Source organism: Sesamum indicum, linkage group LG1 (assembly GCF_000512975.1).
Source record: "Sesamum indicum cultivar Zhongzhi No. 13 linkage group LG1, S_indicum_v1.0, whole genome shotgun sequence".
NCBI classification, from domain to species: Eukaryota; Viridiplantae; Streptophyta; class Magnoliopsida; order Lamiales; family Pedaliaceae; genus Sesamum; species Sesamum indicum.
Genome location: NC_026145.1, coordinates 17,106,291 through 17,129,116, shown reverse-complemented (window position 1 = coordinate 17,129,116; position 22,826 = coordinate 17,106,291). Strand labels below are relative to the sequence as shown.

The 22,826-nt window shown below is 35.7% G+C and overlaps 3 protein-coding genes across 3 annotated transcripts in view; all 3 read right to left on the bottom strand.

Annotated features, from left to right (window-relative positions):
• Nucleotides 1,366–3,104, bottom strand: LOC105171459 (AT-hook motif nuclear-localized protein 22). Its single transcript, XM_011092591.2, has one exon. It carries the CDS (start codon nt 2,536–2,538, stop codon nt 1,615–1,617), a length of 924 nt encoding a protein of 307 aa, XP_011090893.1. The 5' UTR covers nt 2,539–3,104; the 3' UTR covers nt 1,366–1,614.
• Nucleotides 13,668–14,279, bottom strand: LOC105171453 (probable calcium-binding protein CML23). The gene has a single exon (XM_011092578.2). It carries the CDS (start codon nt 14,277–14,279, stop codon nt 13,668–13,670), a length of 612 nt encoding a protein of 203 aa, XP_011090880.1.
• The window catches only part of LOC105171444 (brefeldin A-inhibited guanine nucleotide-exchange protein 2), a 10,159-nt gene continuing 2,940 nt past the window's right edge, over nt 15,608–22,826 (bottom strand). The window contains exons 2-11 of the mRNA XM_011092565.2: nt 22,428–22,745; nt 21,908–22,253; nt 21,390–21,812; nt 21,002–21,291; nt 20,378–20,651; nt 18,611–19,110; nt 18,171–18,492; nt 17,696–18,056; nt 16,858–17,543; nt 15,608–16,508 (exon numbers count right to left, since the gene is read on the bottom strand). Coding sequence (XP_011090867.1) covers nt 15,894–16,508; nt 16,858–17,543; nt 17,696–18,056; nt 18,171–18,492; nt 18,611–19,110; nt 20,378–20,651; nt 21,002–21,291; nt 21,390–21,812; nt 21,908–22,253; nt 22,428–22,745 — 4,135 coding nt within the window. The 3' untranslated portion in view covers nt 15,608–15,893. The remainder of the gene's footprint in view (nt 16,509–16,857; nt 17,544–17,695; nt 18,057–18,170; nt 18,493–18,610; nt 19,111–20,377; nt 20,652–21,001; nt 21,292–21,389; nt 21,813–21,907; nt 22,254–22,427; nt 22,746–22,826) is intronic.

Genomic DNA, 22,826 nt, shown 5'->3' with positions numbered 1-22,826 from the left:
GATTAATATATATATGTCTGAAATTCAAGAATTTATAAGACAATTATCCCACCAACGATTAATTACCGAGTGTTGGAAGATTACCAGAAGATGCATGATGATGAACAAGAAAACCTACTTATAAGCTATGGGTTGAAGAAGAAGAGATCACTGATCCAATTACACCAAGAAATATTGTATTGTGACGGCCAAATAGAGAGAGAGAGAGAGAGAGTTGGAGAAATAGAGGAAAATAAGTAGATCATTAAGTGCATGTGAAGGGAAAGAATGCAACCCACATTGAGTCTTGATGCAGTGAACCATTCATCCTGAATCTAGACATGCCCGACTACTACTGATTGCTTATGACCTCACTCTGCATGCATGTAGGTCCTCTCTCTCTCTCTCACACACACATACACAGATGAGAGAGAGAGGTGTATACATGTATGTGTTAGGGTGCAGTGCAGGCGTGGTGTGTTAATTTGAGAGTGAGGAAGGATGAGTAGTTGTGCCTGGAAAAGGCACTAATTGAGTTGAGAGCTGAAGGGGTGCACAGCACGTGTAAATGTAACCAAATGAATATTCATGTCTCTCTACAGTTGAACACATATATGCAGATGCAGTCAAAGACCCGAGCTAGCTAGCTAGAGAAATGAAGGCGGAATGTAAGCAAGCCCCACATGTATATATATCTATATATATATATACCTCTGATCTCTTCATTCAAGTGATCATGTCCGCTCAATAATACCCTCATTCTTCTAACCTGCATATCCACTCATCAAAATCTCAACAATTGAAATTGATTATTTTACGTTGGAAATGCATTAATGGTACCTACACCTAAATGCCTGCCTATAGATGCACCAAAACTATATATATATATATATATGAACATGATCCATCAGATAAAGATTTTTAGAGACATCAAGTTAGTTTTCTGAGCTTGCAAAAATATAGAGGTTTGGATGAAGTACCAAAAACAGCAAGCAAAGAAACAAACCACCAACAAAAAGCCACCTAAAACCCTCTACCTAGATTGTTTCTTCATCAGCAAGTGATGATGATCGATCATGATTGTCACACAAGTTACCAGGCAGGCGGGCTGGATGGCTGGTTAGCTAACTCATAGCTCATAGCTGCCTGCAACCACAAATTGATTTAGAGACAAACATAAAGTTTAAGTAAACTTGATTGCCTAGCTAGGTAGCTTAGCTCCTCCACATCCATCTTCTTGAATTACATATAATATTCCACTCCTGGAGAGATCGAGATCATATATATGTATATCAATATACGTACTGCAAATATTTAATCAAACCTATATTCTCATAGATTTAACGAAAAACCCCACAAAGAATTCATGACTTTTTACATGGATCCCTCTTCAATGAAAGCCTGCAAGCGGCGCTAATGTATATTAATTAACCAGAGATGACACCATGAACTCCAGATATATAATTCAACAACTACGTACGTACTCTAAGAAGAAAATCAAGAAGGAGAATTAATTAATTACTGCAAAATGATTTGCAACAACTAGTGAAAATCATGTCATCCGTCGGAAGAAAATTAACCACGAGTCGAGGGTTCTTCGGATTTCCTCCTCCTGGTTTCCCGTTAATTATTATATCAGAAAGGTGGGCGGCCTGTCCCCCAGTATGCCTCAGCTGGTAACTGTCCGCACGAATTCAGCATGTTTTGAGGAGGCATCGTCCCTTGAAACATATTTGTGTTGGGATCATTCATCAGTTGCTGACCTTGTTGCCCCACCATCCCCGGCGATCCCATCTGCCCGCCGCTCGACACCCCTCCCACCGCCGTCTCTTCTTCTTCTAGCGGCAGTCGCTCGTATGCAGCATTACCAAAGGACGCGGCCATGATTACAACTGGTCCGGAAGCCAGCAGCGGCCCCACCACAGTCCCTCCCATCACCTGCCCTTGCCCGCCTGCCAAGTATATGGTTAGAGCCGATGCCGCTGGCGGAGCTGGCGGGGGAAGAAATGATCCCGAAAGAGACAGAATTTCGAATCTCCCGTGTAAAGTCACGACAGCCCCCGGCGCGGCTGGCTGCCGGAGGGTTACATTCGTTACGGTTCCGTTGCCACTCAGGATGCAAACGCCTCGCTGCCGCCGTGTGGCGAAGGTTGATATACTCTCTTGAATGTCGCAGCCATTAGCAACTTCCATCACGTGGGATCTGAGGGCATTTGCGCTGTCTCGAGTGATTATGATGGGGGGCTTGGGCTTGTTTTTAGACCCGGCGGGGCGGCCACGAGGTCTGCGTGTGACCTCGGTTTGATCAAGCTGCCCAGTGTGGACAAGCTCTCTGCCTTGGGAAGTGGGAGTGGTGTCTGTGGCGGCTGAAGTAGTGGTGGGAAGGCCGTAATCGTCTTGGCGATCTCGCTTTAGGGTGCGATTTGGATTAGTGTTCCCACTTTGCTCATCTTCCGGGTTTTGATGGAGGTGGTGGTGGTGCTGGAACTGGTGGTGGAGCTGAAGATCTCTGGCGTGGAAGGGCGGTGGGAGAGGGCGGCCATGAGCTAGCTGATCCATCACAAATTTCAGTAGTTGGATTATTCTTGAATTTCTGTAGCTTGTTTAAAATGCAAAAAATGTAGAGAAAAACTTAAAAACTTGTTCTCCAAATTCTTGAAAATAATGAATATAGCTTGGTAGGTTATGTTTTGTTGGGGAAATTGAGGAAGAAAGAGGCGATTAAGGAAGCTGAGAAAAGAAATGGAGGGGAAGCGTAGAATAGTGAGAGAGAAAGATTTGAGCTGAATTAAGAAAGCATCCCTTTCCTCTCCCCACTCTCATATGACAATTTCTCTAGTTTTTCCTGTTCAACATCATCAGCTTTCTATCTGTTGCTGCTGTTGGTGAAGGGGGGGAGAGAGAGAGAGAGAGAGAGAGAGAGAGAGTTGGGAAAATTGATGTTATTAAGTTTGGGTTTGGGTTAGGTGAATGGGAAAAGGGAATTGGAAGGAGGAAGAATAGTGAAATAAGGGTTTGTTGTTCCATGAAATTGATTTTGGTAAATAAACTTGAGAGCATGGGCGGTGGGAATGGGAATGGGAATGGGAATGGGAATGGAAATGGGACCCTTGACCTCTAAATTTACCCTCTCACCCACACCCACATCCATCTACGTACTACTTGGATGGATAAGAATGAACACTTAATTATATATCCTTCTATTTCATTATTTATATTTTAATGATTTAATTTCTCATATTATATATACATACATAATAAATCAAATACTTAATTCTGATTTCATCATATAACCCTCACAATTTCATTATCATGTAGTGTAGTCTACCCCAATCACATTAGTTAAAAGGTTAAAAAAGCCAAAAAAAAAAAAAAAAGGGTATATAGTAAGCTCAATATAAAAACCTCATTTCTCCTTCTCATCCATTTTTGAAATTACGAAAATTATAGCATCTCTATATATTCTTTACACATAATTAACCTACATGTTTTTGATATATATATACACACACACATGCATAAACCAAAACCAGGATGACTTCACCAGCCATTTCATCTTTTCTACTACTTCGATTCTCTTTGCAAATATTGATGAATTCTTGTACGTTTCTCAATACCCACACACACACACACACACATATAGAGAGAGAGAGAGGGATTGAAATGGAAATATGATATGAGGAAGGTGATGAGCCCTAAAAGTTTATATTACGTATTTGTTTCTCTCTCTGCAAATCATTAATGTTCTTCTTCATCAAAATCAAGAAAGAGATGAACAGCTTAATTTTGGTATTGAGGTTGAAGTAATGAGATGATGATGAAGATCTGATGGATGTTTGAATTATTATTATTGTTATTAGTAATTAGGTAGTGGAGTCGTGGGGCAGACGGATGGACGTCCAACATTAAACTAAACACAATTGAGATGAGAGAGAGAGAGAGAGAGATGAAGAGGACAAGATGAATGATAAATACCAATTATTGGTAGAGAGGGGTTGAGGTTTGACCAGCTTAGCTACATTTACGTGGAATATGTATGTAGTGGCATGATGAGATTGAGGAGGGGCAGAATACGACGGCGTTTTCGGGGTTCAATACCGGAACTAAGTTTGGACATCATGTTAAGGTAACGACAAGAAAGCAAGGGAGAAAAGAGAGAGAGAGCGCACATGTGGGTCATGGGAAATTGAAATAGGGCCCCCAAATGACCCACAAAAAACAATGCGGGTCAGACCGTGTCTAAAGCCCTCTCTCTCTCTCTCTCTCAAATCCAGACACAGCCTTATTCGGGTAATGTTTAGGAAACACACAAAACCAATTTTAGGGTTATGGTTGGGAAAAGGGACTTCTCCAATTATGTTTTATGGGCATCCGAAGGACTCCACCCATCATTTCATCAATATATATAACGTCTTCTTTTTTCCTTTCATTTTCGCAATATATATATATATTTTTTTAAGAAAAAAAAAGCAACAATTGTAAGATTTCAATAAAGTTTATTTTTTAGGAAATTCTAAATCGACTTCCTCCCTCCTCATTCATTTTCCACCACTTTATGTATATTTGTCTATTTCAATCTATTTTTATAGTAATTATCAATTATGAATTTATTTATATATATTGCATTTTTATAATTTTATTAATATTTGAAACTCATAATATTATTAATTAATCATCTTTTATTTAAAAAAGAAAAAAAGAAGAGGGACTTTTAAAAATATTGGAACCTCAATTGCAAGAATATAAAATAGCATAACGGGCCGTGACCCCGAAAATTAAAGATTAAATAAATCATATTACTAATATAATATAATGATTTAGAACTTTGAAATAATGGAAAGAGAAAAATAAAAATAAAAAGAATAGAAATGAAAAGAAAAAATGTGGTAGTAAGGTAGTAAAATTGAAAGTGGGGAGCATGGAGAGTTGGAATTATGTGGGAGTAGAGGAGAGCAATGATGGAAAGTGGTGTGCACGTGCGCGCAGCGGATAACTGACTGCCGATTCGCCATCACCATCACCATCTTTTCCAATGTGTACTCATACTGTGCGCCCGGCGTAGACGGAATATTCTGTGAGTGTGAGCTGCCTTGCTTTGGCTTTTCTTCGTTTTTCCTTTACCTTCAAGTGCGGATTTCCTCCGCTACTCCACTCTTTAATCTTTCACACTATTTAACACTAATAATTTATTATTTATACAAAAAAAATACCAAAATACAAATAATAGAAAAGAGTTTGGTGGGTTAAATGGGCAGGTAGGAGGGTGGAGGTGGTGGTATTGGAATAAGAAACCGGAGGGGATGGGGTTGAATGAGAACACGCGTGGGGTTTCCCTGACACGGACACAACCCCCTCCTCCTCTGCTCCTTCAACTCCACTTCACCATCCGCAAACCAACTCTTGGAACTCGCTTCATCATCACAGGGACCACCTACACCCCACCCCCAATAACTATTATTCCAATTTACAATAATAATTTTTCACTTTTTTTTTTAATTTAAATTATATATTAAGTTCGAAATTCAATATTATCATCTAATAATGTTGTGTATTGTAACAACTGTTGGAGTGTGGAGGCTGATCATACTTTCAGCCTACCAATTGCCTATCCAACTTTATTATTACTTAGAGTGGAATTATCTTATAATAATTCATAAAGCATTTGACAATATATATTGTTTGCTAATAAAAATGATTTAAACCCTCGTAAAATTTTAACGCAATACGAATTAATTATACGATAAGAATAATTAGAGTCTGTGGTGGTGAGCTCCGGAACAATTCCATAATTTAAGAAGAAAGTTTGGTGATTGGATAATAAATAAGAAGAAGAAGAAGAAGAAATTTGGAATAGCAGCAGCGGGTCCTCCTCCGGAACACCCGGGCGCCCATGTTACCTTCATCCCTCCTCCTCATTCTATGTTGTCTACAGGTTTGTTAAATTATGAATATTTTATCACACTTTCGTATTATGTATAATTACTGATTGCTAGAGTAGCCCGTGCACCTTTGCCTCCCGTGGTTCTCACCCGTGCTCTACGCGCCTTATAGAATATGATAATTAATGCATTTTTGCCAATAGTCTTAGGTAAAAGGAAAGGGAAATGTTTGTTTATTTATTCTATATATATGAGTTTATATATGACAATTTCTTATTTAAAAATAATAGCTAAAATTAGGAGTCTAGAAATAATATACGGAATTACATCTATATGAACAAATATAAATGTAAAAGAATGGCTGGAGCTAGAGAGTAACAAAATATGACTAATATTTTGATGTTTTTTTTATATGTATTGTGTTTTTCGTTTTATCTTAAGTTATCAAAAAGTTGTTAAGAAAACATAGAATGATTATTTAATAATAATAATAAAAATACCAGATTTTTTTTTATTTGTTCAATTTCCAATCAGTATAATTATAGCTAATTAATTTTTTTATATAATCTTAAGATTTTAAATATAAATATGTGTTGACATACAACTATTAAGCCTTATACGGAACAGCGTAGTATGGGTGCTAATTCTTTTAGCTCAAATAACGGATAATTATTAATGAAATTCATAGTATATATGTTTGAAGGGGGGGGGGGGGGGGGGCTAGTCCCCCCAGTCCCCCCAATAATTGATGACATGTACATAAATGATATAATCAAGTAGAATACGAGTATATATATATTTATGAAGAGAGAATATGAACAAAACATCGTTTTCGTGGGAGGGGCAGTCAACTATTTTTCCCCACCCCACCCCATCCCACCCCCTCATCATTTATAGATCTATTCAATTTCTCAGCATTTACCATTTTTAATATTTTCATATCATCATCCTTTCATGCTTCCAATTGTTCTCCAAATGATTGGCTTATTGTTTGCAATATCTTCCTAAACTCCAAATTGACCCTCCAAATGGGGAAAAAATATGTATATATATAAATATATCATTGATAAAATAAAATAAGTGAACGTAAATCTCAAGCTACACATAAATATTGACTGTATAGCAAATTTCCGTCATAGTCAATCCCATCTAATTTCTGTAAAATATGTGTATATTGTTACCCAACAATTCAACCCCCTTCAAAATTTTTACTGATTTGAACGTCAAGGGAGTGCTCTGTTGAAATCTTTGTGTTCTTTAATTTGATCAGATTTATTCTAATTCTTTCTGCAGACCCCCTGTAGAATACCGTATTAAATTTTCTATTCCAAATCAGTCCTATTGCATCTTCTATTCCATTCAGTATACAGATGCCATGAAAGAATACCCTATCTCATACATTGAATGACTCTACTAAAACGGTCTCGATTTTATACCTTTGAAATTAATATGAGAGAAAAATCAAAAGACTGATTACTATTGTCCTTGAAGCTCATAGAAACAGACGTACGTTATCATTTATTGTCCCATAAAAATAATATTTTGAAATTTCATAAATTTTGAAATAAACATTAGCTAGAATATATATATATATATATACATATTTCCTTCATTTTAGTACAAAACTAGTATATAGTATTTATCCATGAATTACAAAACCAAAAAAAAAAAAACTTGCATCTTATTTTATATTTACAGTACTGCAAATAGAGAAAAACCTTAAAATATAATTAAGGAGTCAAATTAATAATAATTATAGTTAGTAATATGTGGTTTGGGGTGTTGGTATGTTGATTAACTATGTGTAATGCAAATTAATGATGATGATATGATAGCGCAAGTACGTAGTTGACAACAACGATGATTTGAGAGCGCGTTTGTCCTTATCAGAGCAGGCAAACGGACGGTACCCTTGTCAACGACGCCACGCTATTCATATGTAATTGTCTATTCCTTGCAACTCTGTCTATCAAATCAAATTCCGTCTCTCAATAGTTATCCATATATTACAAATATATATAATTACATAAATTAAATCAAATTATATGTATGTATTATTTTGCGACTCTGATTCGTCAGTACTACACTGTTTTCACGTTAATTTCTTTTTATATATAACCATTAAGAAAAAATTAATTTCTGTATATCGATAATTGGTCAACTAATGAGTCATTTGCACGGATTACTGAAAATGCACCCTTCTTCTTGTTCATCAAACACACATCTACACAAGGTTAATTGCAATCTTTGTGATGTATATACACGAGAGGGTTTCACTATTTTTATCTCGTTAAAAGTTAATTTGACATTTTAATTTATAAATATATCAATTTCTACAAATTGAAGATTGTTAGGTGGAATTTTAAAAAATTTGCTGAATTTCTATGATCATATCGCATGAGGGTATAAAATTGAAAAATTATTCAAAATTTTTGCGAAAATGAATAAATTGATAGATTAAATTATAAAATTAACTTTTCAAAGGACCAAAACTATTATGCCTCTATTAATATTTTTCTAATGAATTTTTCAGAACAATATATCTTTTGCTTAAAAATATATGAACATAATAATAAAACAATTCAAGTTTCGTTTCAAGATAACACGATATAATATATATATATATATATATATACATACATAATATCCAAAGAACCCCAAGTGTAGACATTATTAGTTTCATGTCATGAATTTACTTTGTGGCGGCAAATTAAGATTCGAATGTTGTGAAACTTTTTGAAGTGGGGTCTTCATCAGGTAAGACATATATATATATATATATATATATATATAGCACTCTTCCTTTTAGGTATACATATAAATAAAAGAAGAAATTAACATTGGAAGTAATTAATAATTATTTAATTAAAAGCAAGTTTGGAGCTTGTGCGACAAGCTTAATGGTAATGCTTATCTTAATCAACTTTTAAACTATTAATCTAATAATGGAATCCAACCTTCCCACCCACTAAACAATTCACTTAAGCTAGCTAATCTACGGCTGGGAATATGGACCACTTCAAACTACACTATTGCTTTCATGTGGGCGTGGAATCTGTCACAGTGTTGCATGTTCGTCCCAGAAATTTTATCCTACGATTCTTCTACCTGCACCCAACTTCGATTTATGTAACAATTTCATTCAAATTCAACATCAAGAATTTGATGGGACAATCCCTATTACAATCAAACCTAGCTATAAATTCTAATTTCAAAAAATTTTTACTCTACATGTACACAAGCGTACTAATACGTATAAAATCATTAATAGACGTGTTGAATCATTATCGATCAATTTTTCTTATAATCAGACGGAGGTAGTGAATGATTATGAGTGAAACAATGAGATTTGTATAAATATTAGGCATACAATAATACTAACCCACGTTCAAACTTTTTCTTGGAAGAAGGTTTTGGATTGATGTGGCTTGAAATTTGATGCACCCCATTTGGTTATCCCTTTGGGGAAGACCAATCCCTAGGGTTCCAAGTTGGGATTAATTAATGCAATTTTTTAGGGCTAAACAACAGCCGACCAAAATTGAGGCGAGCACGTGATGGATGGTGATCGGTTTGGAATCGTTTTCCCCCACCTCCACCTGCTAACTTCTTCATCATCATCATCATATATGACCTAATTAATGTTGTCTACCTTGTCCTTCACTTGTATTATATATTGTCGTCAACGCTTTCTTTCTTCATGGATTGGGTGATCTAGCGCTTTTATATATATATACACATCTCTCACAATATTCTCCCTTCCACTAAAAATCATAAATTAACTATTAATTCATACATACCCTAAAAGAGATTTTAAATAATTAATTTAATTTTAATAACAGTTCATAATTCTTACACACAAACACATAAGTACTAGCTACCTAGTTATCATAACTTCATATGTATAATTAATGTGTGAGAATCTATTAATTATTCCTTGTACAAATTAATATCTCCTGTACACTAAAATTAATCATTAGTAATCGCAACCTAAAAACATTTTAAGAGAATATAAATAATTAATAAGTTTTAATTTATATTAGATTATATATATAGATATATATAATTTAACAGTTCATGAGTACAAACTTTATATTTATCATGTACGTGAACATTTTTCTTAAATATTTTGTTTTTTTCTTGATGAGCTTTCTTCTCTAACTTTTCTACACGTCTCGACATAGTTTACTCCAACAAATAAGTTAAAACGCTTTACGAAACTCGAAACAAATAACCATACATTGGAGCAAAAATTCGAATCAGATAACCTAAATTAATTATTTGAGTTGGAAAATTAATAAAGCAAGATTCCCACCTATATGGATGCGCTTACGTATAATTATACTTAAATTCTTCAGCTAATATTATTAATTAAACCTTATTCTACAATTCCAAGATTACTTGTGTTAGAATCAGGAATTAATTAATTAGTTAAATTCTCAGATTACGTTTTCTAAGTAAATAATTAATAATATACATATATATATATATATAGTAACTTTTCCAACATAGTTGATGAGATAGAGATATGTATGAAGAGTTTGATCTGCAGCTGTACTTGTGAACCCAAAGTAATAATATTCTTTGAAATGCATGCTTTTATTTTTCTCTCAGACATTCTTAAAGTTATCATCAACTTGGCATGAGAAATCTTTATGTCTTGTAAAGTAGTGAGTTTGAAAGGGCACGACAACAAATCATATGACTCATAAAATATAATTCCAAACCCCCCCAATGCTTTTATTACACTAAAGAAAACAATATGATTGCAACAACATGATCATTACAACATACATTATATACATTTACAGTACTACCATATATTAATTAATTTATTATTATTTAAATAAAATTGAACCCGTAAATAAGATCGTACGTAATATTTAAAATAATTTACATCTTTTACTATAAATGAATATTGCATCTTATATTATATTTCATGTATATGTATACGTGTTTTTTTTTAGATATAGATGACGTGAATTTTATAGAAGAAATCTTTTTTGGGTAAGATTATATAGAAAGAAACATGAAGATTCATGCTATATTTGGCTAAATTATGTTGGGAGGGAGTTGTTAGTAATTAATTAAAAATTAATGATTCGTAGGAGTGATTTATTATTAATTAGAGAGAGATTAATATTTCATTCCGTACGTCGATAGACATAAATTGTTTGAAGGAAATAGAAAAAAATTAATTAATAATTAAAGGTGAAAAAGAGGATTAGGGATTTGGGAGTTGTCCCGACATAAGCTGTGCTGAGATAACGACTTTGATGTTGTCGTGTGATAATTAAAACACAACACCCCCTGATTCTGATGCTGCCTGAACTTGTACTTTTCATATTCGTTTTTTTTTTTTTTCCTAAAAAAAAAAGAGAGAGAGAAATATTTAAGGGGGTGTTTGGAAAAGTTTTAAGCTAACTTACCTTAATATATATATTGTAATCAAAGTCATATTTTTTATTAAAATGTTTCCAAACAATAATATCCAACTTTAATTATGATGAGTGGCACTGTAGCTGGAAACAGCGCCACCAAACATCTCTGCAGATTTTTCTTGTCTGTTAATTAATTAAATCAACCATTTAATACCATACAATTATATTAAAAAATATTCCTGATAAAATATAACTTATTACATCATTTAATATATATATATAAACTAAATACTGACTGAGTATACATTAATAGTTTTAAATTAAATAAAAAGATCAATACATAAATAAAAACCTAATATAAAAGTAGATAATGAGACTTGGTTTAAAACTAATACTATGTATGTGCTTACATTGTAATGACACTCACACAGTACATTTGGGATTTGCATCCGTCTAACAAATAGGTCCCTCAATTAGTCAAAATTTACTGAATGTTTTTTATATTAATGAAAATTGATATTTATCGTTAATTGAGTTATTAATGACTTATTGCAGGTCACAATTTTTTTTACTTTTACTACTCTTATAATGGTGAAAACATACCTCCTCACATGCATTAGTGTGTGAAGATGTGTAAGGGTAATTTGATCATAAAAGATTTATTTCATCTGCAATAATTCAGTAATAAATCAATCGAAAATAAATATAAATTTTTTATCCGATAAATTTTGGCTAACGGATGGACTTATATGTTAGATGGAAGCAAACTTTCGATGTATTAGATTTAATTTTTTTAAACTATAGAAGATTTACGTGTAGTTACATCAACTTTTAGAAGAAGAGAATGTAATTATCCCACATATATATATATATATATATAGAGAGAGAGAGAAGGGAATAAAATTATAAAACCACAAGTAAGAGAATCTTTACACTTATTTTGGAATTTTTAAGGAATCCATTTTATTTTGATGATGTTATTTTAGATTAATTATACTAATATAAAAAATAAATTCCATAATCTTATTATATACATGCAACTTTTAGAAATATTGGGCTTTAGTATTTAATATGAGAAGTGACTTGGCAAACAAGGCCCAACACGGCCCAATATGTAATCTCCCCCTAAAAATGTGATCAAGTATAGAAAAGCCCAAAGAAGTTTGGGCGTACTTTCCAACTTCAATCCAAGCCCAATATAGGCCCAACCCAATACTGTGGGACTTGTTAAATATTTTAGGGTTATTACATTTAGATTTCCTCTAAAAAATGCGATACTAGACTTTCTCAATATTTTTTTTGAAATTGCACTTATACCCCTCTAAAAATTCACTATTCACACCTAACTTATTTTTATTAGGATTTGGGCGAAAAAAATATACTAACTTTAACTAAACAAATTGCATTTGATTTTACCCTTCATTTAATATTTTCATGTAACAATTTTGTACTTGCAAAGGAAAAAAGTAATGATGGTAACCTCATTCCATAAATATATATTACATTTATCCCTTTATAAGTACAAAAATATACATGGGAATGTTCCATAGGGCAAAATTAAAATTTTATACAATATTTTTTTTTGGCTTACGCCAACATTTTCTATCTAAACCCTGGAATGGGGATCAGGTATAAATCGAAAATCTTTTGTGGGTATAAATGAAATTTCAAAATTTTTAAAAAATATGTAACTTAACATTTTTAAAAGAGGTGTGAAAGTAATTAACACATAATTTTAACCTACTTTTTGTTTTTTTATAATAGAATATATAAGTGGATGATTCTTTGAATCCCTTGTGCGTAGTTTGGATTCTTTAAAGAAATTTGATTTTCCCAAGAAACAGACAGAAATCTTGGAAGCAAATGCTTGTTGTCGTTTTGTAACATGGAAAAACAAAAAATTGACAAGAAACGTCGTAAATCGATGCAAGTCGAATATAGGATATTTGGGTGATGATTGGAGAAATGAGTTATTGTATATCTCACAACAACCATGATTATTTATGATATATAATATATTTATTCTCATCATTTTATGTGACAATACGTGAAAAATGTGTTCTTACCACTTTGGAGACTGCAAATTCAAATGGAACCAAACTAAGGATTTCATGTCTGCAAACTTATTTAGACCTGGAAAATGTCAAGGATGGATGCATCCAACTAACATTGGTCCCCATGTATTTATTTAAATTGTCGTGAAGACGTCAACTCATAGGTTGGCTGAGTGGTGTTTGTTGAGGCAACGGGGCTTGATCAAAGTATCACAAACAGATGGGTAATTATGCATTTTCGGCAACTATTAATTTCATAAAGAACGAATAAGTACCATGAAACCACAGTTTAGCATTCTTCCACAACTGCTTGCTAATCAACACATAAGCAAAAAGATTTATACACTTAAAGCTGAAACGCCCCAGAACTAAACCTACCAATATCCACCATTCATCATACACTTAAACTCCTCGAAGCTCACAAATCCATCACCATCCCTATCCACCCCTCTGATCATCTTCCTACACTCTTTAATACTGCACTTCCCACATCCAAGTCTCTCAAGAACACTTTTCAATTCCTTAGCAGAAATCAAGCCATTGTTATCAGCATCAAACACCCGGAAAGCTTCCATGATCTCACTCTCCCTGCAAATCCCGTTTGCTGCATCTTGATTCTGATCAGTTCCCATAGCAATCAAGAACTCATCCATGTCAACAAAGCCATCACCATCAAAGTCCATTTCCCTCACTATTCCTTCAGCTTCCTCTTGAGCATTTGCCTTCTCATGGCCGATGCTCAGCAGCACTTGTTTCAGCTCTAAAGGGGATAGCTTGCCATCACCATTAGTGTCAATGAGCTTGAAAACGTGTTTCAATTGGCTAAAGGCCTCCATGGATGAGGTCAACCAGCTTAAGTCATGAGCAGAAGCTAGTTTCTTGGTTTTCCTTCTCTTCCAGCTTCTGAAGAAGCTGAGTTTTTCAAGCAGCTGCTCGCTTGCTTGCTTGAATTGTGAGCTCAAGCATAGTTTTACAGAGTTTAACATGATATTGGGGGGGAGGGGATGATGGTTGATATAAGTCAAGAAATGAGAGTTGAAAGAAGACTTTTTAAGGATAAGAGAACAGGGAGTGATGATTAGGGGGGTTTGGACTAAAATAGTTAAGCATGTGATGGAATTTGCATGTAGCTTTTGCACTTTTGACAAATTCAAGTACTCAGCCCAGCTAATAATTTTAGAGAAATGGGGTCCTACAGAAGAGAAGGTGCCTCATTTTCTCCGATGAGAAACGTTTATCACTTACAGAAGTTGAGTGGCAAAGGAAGGCATAAGCAGTAACTCTCATACTGAACCTCTGAGTAGCCCACCAGAGTACCTACCAATAATGCCTTGTTCCCTGATTGACCAGTTGACATCAAACTTTTTGTTTAGCTTAAGTAATAAAAACATCTATATCTTCACAATTTTGTTCAAACTTGAACCCGAGATCTCGACTTCAGTAGTTTGAACTATGACCTTATTGGTTTTTAGCATTAACGGAGAATCTAAGAATCAGAGGAAAAACTATATACTCAGGATATCCTTTTCTCAAGCAACTATATACATCCAAGTACTCTTTTGATTCATAGAAACATTGCAATTGAATACAACAAAAAACAAGCAAATTGGCGAAAGCCCTTTCCTATTTTTGGACAGCCCTCATTCTTCTTGATTCGAAATGACAAACATAATGCTTTGCAGCTCCAAAGCAGTTGAACTTTTCACCTTAATCAGCTAAGTCATGTAGGAATTTTTTCCTATTTTTGGACAGACCTCATTCGTCTTGTTTCGAAACAACAAACATAATGCTTTGCAGCTCCAAAGATTCGAAATAACAAACATACTCAGCGAGATTGCCGGCAATTTATTATGATTTTTAGGTTTATGTTGTTTTCGGGTTCCCGATGGTCTGATTTCCGCAAGTCAAGGAGCAATCATTCATTTGCAATTGTATTCCAGCAGGATCATGGTCGTGTTTTTTTAATCCATTGTCAGACCAAGAATATGTTCTCTCCCTATAACTCGGTCCCTTTCTGAATAACTTCTGCACTTTATCGTTTTCACACTCAGCAACTCTGGAACAAGTTTCGACTTTAAATGGTGTCCAAGACGTAACTTATCCCTCAAAACACAGGATACAGGTATAACAATAAAGTTTAACCACATTGAAGATAATGCACAAATTGCTGATGCTTTCACTCACAGATCAGCATTATTCTCAAGTTCTATCAATCACGAAAAGGACACCTACCAAAGCAATTACTTGCCTCGCCTGCAGGTCAAGATCCGGAAAAATATATTGTAGATAAACTAGCCTGCAAGAAGAAAATGAATCAACAAAATGGTAGCAAGTCCAAGTATATTGCTGAATCAACAATTTTTTTCTGGTACAAAACTGTTCTAACATTCAAAAGCACATTCCAAACATACAACATGGACTGGCCATTCTAAATGCAAAATCCTGAGTAAACTACTATAGGTTTCTAAAGCACTGGGCAATAGAACCATCACCGACTACCCCAACACTATAAGCCTATACTTCTGCAGAAATTGTAAAGAAAATTTTGAAGAAACTCAACAAATATTATCATACATCTCAATTAACGTGTAGGTCAGAGATCAACATGACCGTAGCAAAACTGGACCTACTGATGAGTTGAGCATATCACTTAGGGCTACTTGAACCTCATTTGACCCATGCTCACAACTTATCAAGGTCGAAAGCAAGGGCAAGAAGCAAGACAAGTTCTTCTCAAACGAAGAATCTCCTAAGCTACATATAGCCTGTAGAGTTGCAACAATAAGAGGTGCTCGTGCAGCCAATTCTCTCCGTCTTCCAGAACCTACAGGTATCATCCAGTGGGGCCGCCCATCAACAGATGAGGAGTCAGGAATCTGCCCTGTGTATGCAACATCAATGTAGAATTGCAACACCTCTTGGCAAAGGTTGACAAGGTAAGACTCTACTTCCGACTCATCATAACTAGGAGGTCTATCAAGTACAAGATTCTGTAGTAATGTAAGACAAATTTGATAAGATTCATTCTCAAGGCGAAGGAGAGGCGGATCCTGCATTTGCGTCATGGACCCAAGTTCTTGTAGCTTTGGACGTAGTGCTGAATCACTATTTATCTTGTGAGCGTGAAATGCCACAGCTCGCACTGCATCGAAGAGGATAACAGTGTTCTTCACTGATAATTGAGCTCGATACATGCTATAGATCTCCATTACAGCCTGCACATTCCATGTAAGAGCCATTTTAGATGTTTCCATATATAACCTATAAACACACAAAAGGAAGAGAAATTTGAAATCCTGATTCAGGTCTAGCATGCACTTATTGTTCAAGAGGTAGTTTTCACAAGTTCAACTTCTAAGAACACAAGGGAAAAAAACTATCACCATTTCCATGACATTAGTTTTCTATCCCTTAACATGGACGGTGTTGTCCCGATAAGACATTGGCAGGCACATTAGGAGCATATTGTCAAGCAACAAAAGAAATTCTGCAATCACTAGTCAGAAGAAGAACAAAAGAAGAGCAAAAAGGTTTGCAATAAAACTTCTGAAGTATGTTACTCACCTGTATTAGTAAAAGCTGAATGGCAGCTCGGCACTTGACATCAGATATAGCAGCATACAGGCGATGTCGCCTCAAGTTATTATCTGAATCATCATTGGAGGTTATTGTCTCAGCAGATTCATCATGATTATTTCCGTTCATATCTTCTTCCTGGGCCCAGATTTGACCATCTTCATCGAGTACAAAGGAAAAATCAGGAAGCGTTTCCTTGGCTGCTTCTCTGAGGGATGAAACCACCTCAAACCACTTGTCTTCAGGAAATAACTCCCCAGCATTGCTCATCAAGCGAACAAAAGCAGCAATACCAATACCAGCAAGGCTTTGGTGAGGACGTTTGATAAAACTAACCAATAGCATCAGCACTTTCCTCAGAAGGGGATTGACAGTGTCATAGAAATTAACAAAAAGATCGACAACTAGTTGTAGAGCCAACGTGCATGTCTCATACAGCCATGCATCTTCATCAAGTTCCTCAATGTCACCATTAGGTACACGCCTTGGGGAGTTGTCGGATGGATCAACAGCGCGTCGAGCATCATCAAAGATTCTAAACAGGACAGATTCAAACACCTTTTCCCACAAGGCTAACGAAAAATGTTGGCCGTAGTTGCGTAAAGTATCAAAGAGCAGTTGTAGGGCACTCTTCCTAATTTCAGGCCTTGGATCAAAGCTCAGTTCCGACAAACCTGGTGATACAGAAAGAGAGAGTGCATGTTACTCCATCAAGCTTGAATTTAAGTTTCATATATGTAGAGGAAGAGAAGCTAACAATATAAATGAAGCATAAAAAATTGATCAATTCCTGGAAAGAATACCCAAGAAAAGTTGTTTTTTTTACCTGCCAACAAAGGAAACCATAAATAGAGATGGTCCACCTTTTCTGTGGGTTCCCCATTGTCAACTTTTATTTCTTTTCCTTTCTGAGGTGAAGATGGAGAAACCTTTTCAGAAGTTTCCTTGCCCAGATCTCCTTCAGCAAGTTTCGAAGCACAAAACTTTAAGAAACCAATTGCATTAAGACTTATTTCTTTGTTGAATCTAGTATTGGTGAATGCAATAAGACAATTCACGCAGTCAGTGAAAGTGGTAGTTTCAGTTTCGGTGATGTATGGGAAATAATCACGCACAATCTTCTCAATTATTTCGAAGGCCAGGAGGACAATATTCTTATGGTCGTCATAAGCAGCTGTCGTGAAGACCTGCGATTGTGAATCAGAAGAGAAAATGTAAAATAAAAGAACTGCAAAACTGAATGCATCAATAAAAAACTTATCATGGACAATCAAACATTTATTCAGGGTAGAGTTCATTACCATGAACATGCTCTTCCATCCAGACTTAATGTTATTCACACGAGATAACACCATCTGAGAAACACACCTGATAATCAATTCTCTGATTTCAACAGCACTACTCTTGCGCATCACTATTACAAAAGGCTTCATAAACTCATTCTGAAAGTTATAATTAGCCAACTCTTCTCTCTCCAAGAATTTCATTGATAACTGGCGTAAAGAGTCCATTGCAAATATTGCAATTGACAGGTTTTCTGAACAGCCAATGGTGGCGAAAAAATCAGAGAGTACTTGCCAAATTTTTGACCAGACAAGCCTAATGCGGTTCATGTTGTAGTGCCTGTTCAGAGGGAACAAATAAAGTTACTCCAATGACCAGCAAAGAGGAAAGGTAAAAGTTAAATATGGACTGTTACCAACAAAAAATAATTAAAGCGCAAGGGGTATCAGTAACGTACGCAATCTCAACTATCTTTGTAAGGCTGAAAACCCGTGGATCAGATGTAGATCGCAGTTCATCCATTGATACCTTGCAAAGAGCCTTGACAAAATCAATTATTGCCTCACTGTTTAGCTTTTGGCTCCGTATGAATATGCGGTTTACTTCACCAACTTGTTCCAACATGTTTAGGTTAGAGACCAAGTTATTCATCTGTTCAGATGTAATTCCAGCAGCCACATTACCGCCGATTCCAGCACTATCATATGAACCCCGCCTCACAGCAGAAGCTGCATTGTGAATCTTCCCATGTCCTTTCTTTCTTAGGACAGGAAGAATATTTGACCTGGCTTGTTTAGAATTATCCAATTCATTCTGAGGAAGTGCAAAGAAAGTGGCATCGGGTGGAGCACCTTCACCCAGGAGATGCAAATGTTCAAACCGTGAAAGACATGTTAAAATATGTTCCCAGGCATCCTGTAAATAATTCCCTTCCTCATCTGCTATGGCGACTATAGCCTGTTGACACAAGTAAAATGATGGACCAGAGTTATTCATAGCTCCCAAAATGCTGAAATAAATTTTTCTGTCATTTCCTTCAGTTTCAACCACGGCAATCACCAGCCACTTAGCTATTAGGATCGTCACATTTTTCTCACACAATTTTAATAGGCAGCTGATCCAAGACTCTTTTCATGAAATGAATATTAATAAGCTCACAACCACAAAGTCAATGACAGAAAAAGGCAAAAGTATCAAATTCAATACAAAGAAAAAAATGAATGTTGAAATAGAAAAATAAATGCAAGATATGGTGATTAGAGAACTCCAATAAAAACATACGCAAATGTGTCGTAACAAAAAGGAGAAAGAATGGATTTGGAGGAACCCAAAGAGGCTTGGTTCAATAAGGTAATCAAGAAGATTGCCTTCTTTATGTCTATGTCCACCTAGACAGGAACCAAGGAAAGGAACAAAGCATATCAAGAGGGAAAATGGACCAGTGAGGAATAAGCTATTATAACTATTAAAGCTGAAAGAGCCCTCTCAAAACTCATTCTATAGAGAACTTGTCCTCAGTCAATTAACTGAATTTATTTAAAAAAAAATTAAATTCATATTTGGCATGTCTCTATAGTACTTTGTATTTTTCAAGTCCTCCTATAGCTAATATTTAAATAAAAAATTGAGCTAAAAACTTTTTCAAATAAAGATGAGGCATGTTGGTGTGGATGGTGGAATACCACATCCACTGAACCAGTCAAAGATAGGTAATACACTACTTGAACCACAGAATAGAGATCCAAAAATGAACACAAAGGAGAGCATTTTACTCAATGACCAAAAAAGACCAGGAATTTTGGGCTGTCTTGAGCAAGATGTAGTTATGCACCTCAAGAAGGGGAGGGCTTTAAGTATATTTAATTTCTATGGCATTAGAGGGTTAGCCAATCTCTAGGCGCATGCATGCAGTACATTTTGAATACCGGAGTTCTCCATTGGAATTAGAAAAAAAAAAAAAAAAAAAGGGGAATTGGAAATTTTATGACACCCATCCGCATCATTAATTTCTATGGCAGGGTAGGGTTAGCCAATCTCTAGGCGCATGCATGCAGTACATTTTGAATACCGGAGTTCTCCATTGGAATTAAAAAAAAAAAAAAAAAAAAAAGTGGAATTGGAAATTTTATGACACCCATCCGCATCACGATGAAGCTACTAATCTTCATTTAGACCATTACTGGCTTAATCGTGCAAGGTAAGCACATAAGCAGTGAAGACCTACCTTGATTGCATCAATGTTTTTCTGTTTAATATCTGCAGGTGAGTGGAGTGAAGTAAATTTTGCTAATGATGTCACAAAAGCATCTCGATGAGTTTTCATTGACATTGCTGCAGTAACATGGATTGCACTGCGAAAGCCTTCCAAACATAGGGCTATTACAACTTCATCATCACTTTGGTCAAGAGGAACACTGAAGGCGGCCAGCATCGGAGCCCAACATGCCTCAACCATGAATCTGAGAATCACCACATCTGTAGCAGGATAATAAATTGACCTACAATTTGCATTCATGTTGACCATCAAAAGGAAAGCCAGATTTTTAATCTAGTATGATAAAAACACCAATCTTCAAAAGAACAAGAAAAAGCTTTTCTTAAGTCCAGCTGTTCTTTGCTTCACAGTCCATCATACTGTAACCTATGCCTACTTTACTTTACTCAAGTATATTGCATTTGTTATGAATATAACATTAGAGATTTTATTACAAGGTACGCCTCCTAAAGATAATTAGAGAACATGGTAGAAAAAGGAAGACATGCTAGAAAATAAGGCATAAAACATGCTCATCGCCAGCAGAAGGTCCAATCTTAGCCTATGATAAAAATGATGCATAGTTAATCTTACTCTGACTTGCGAGCTTTTTCTTTGAACTGTTCCTGCATGTGTCTCATGAGGTCATCTCCGGTCTCCATACTGTCGTACCCTCGCTTACGAATCACAATGTTCAGTATACTATCTAAACCCAAAACTCTATTCGAGTTCACGGACTGCTTCTGTTGGATGGACAGATTATCATCTTTCATTTTAATCTCACTTCTTGATATCCGTTCAAACAATGACCTCAAGTACTCCTCTGGTAGATCTTTTCCATCATCAATCCCGCGATTGTTCCTTATAAAATCTTCTGCTGACATCTGGATAACAAATGAACATTTAAGGGATGGAACATAGATCAAACAACTGCCACAAAAGTTCCCTGAACCATCATTGTGTTAAAAGTTTACAGATATACCTTGTTCTTGACCATAGGGTTATGAGCATCAGTGTTCAGCATTATAACAGAGTAGGCAAGCACATAGGCCGTGTCAGCACTTGTAAAGGCCTTTGGGTTACATTTGCAGTACCTTTCAGCGAACTTTTCCATGATACGATCGATCTTCTGTGCCTCACCAGGCAGTCTAAAGCCCTGAAGGAAGACCCTGATCGCCTCGTCAAACTCCATGCCTTGGAAATCAAAGGAATCCACATAAGCATGCATCACTTTCAACGATAGTTCTTCCCTTTCACCCAAATAGTCACCAATCAGAGTTTTATTTAAACCAGATGCATTTTTAAGGAAAGCTGCTATCTCTTCCGCCGAGTTCCCGACCTTATTTGCATTTATGAGGAACTCGATACCTTTCTTGGGTTTCCGGTTGAAAAGAGAGATACCTTCCTGCCATATATATTAGATATGAGATCCCATCACTGATCCAATGTAGGGCTAAGAGTAAGAAGACAGTATGAACACATTAATCAAACAAATTCAACCTGAAGTTCAAGCTTATAGGCACGCCGCTGCTCCAGCATTGAAACATCAGAAACTTCACTGGAGGCTTCAGAGTGAGTATCTGATCCTGCAACTGTGTCATCTTCATTGCCATTTACCAAAGTTGGAGTTTCAGAATCAGAACTATTGTCAGCAGCATCAAATTTCTTCAAGGGGTGAGAATCTGGAATTCTCAATTGTTTGTTCATCCAGTCACCCATGCACTTTAAGATAGCAACCAAGCATTTCATAGCCTCTAGCTTCATGGCAACATCCTGTGGAGGCTGAAGCGTAGTTGGAACACCAGGTGGGACCCCCTGAGCAGTTTTAAGTAGTCCATTGACCATCCTGGAATATTAGAACAAAATGAACAGAGAGACGACACTTAGATTGCATAAACTACCTAGACGCTACTGTATGTTGCATACTGCAAATAAGTGAGATAATGGTCTAAAAAGCATCAATTCTAAAACACTATTGAGTCATAGATGCATAAAAATAACAAATGGACCGAAACCTCACCGCTCAAATATGTTTGAAGCATTAACATCACAGTCATAGTTAAGGAATATGTCCACCAAGATCTGTGAATCAACACACAGCTTCTCCAGAAACCGAAGGACTGTCATCTTCTGCTGAAAATTTGGTTGTGCAACATTTTCTAATACTCGGAGGACTATCATAGGGAAAAATACTCCAATTTCCGCTTTTAGTCCCGCTCTAAATCGTGATACCAGACTTATAAATATTGAGCAAGAAAGCTGGAAAACAATCATAAGGGTTGAAGCACTGTTCTTCAACAGTGACAGACACAAGTACTGCTTTATAGCATCCAAGAATCTGTTCAAGGAGAAAAACAGAGTCAGACTGATAAGCGCTAATTGTACATAAGCAGTCAAATTGGAAGTCCATTCCGAAAAG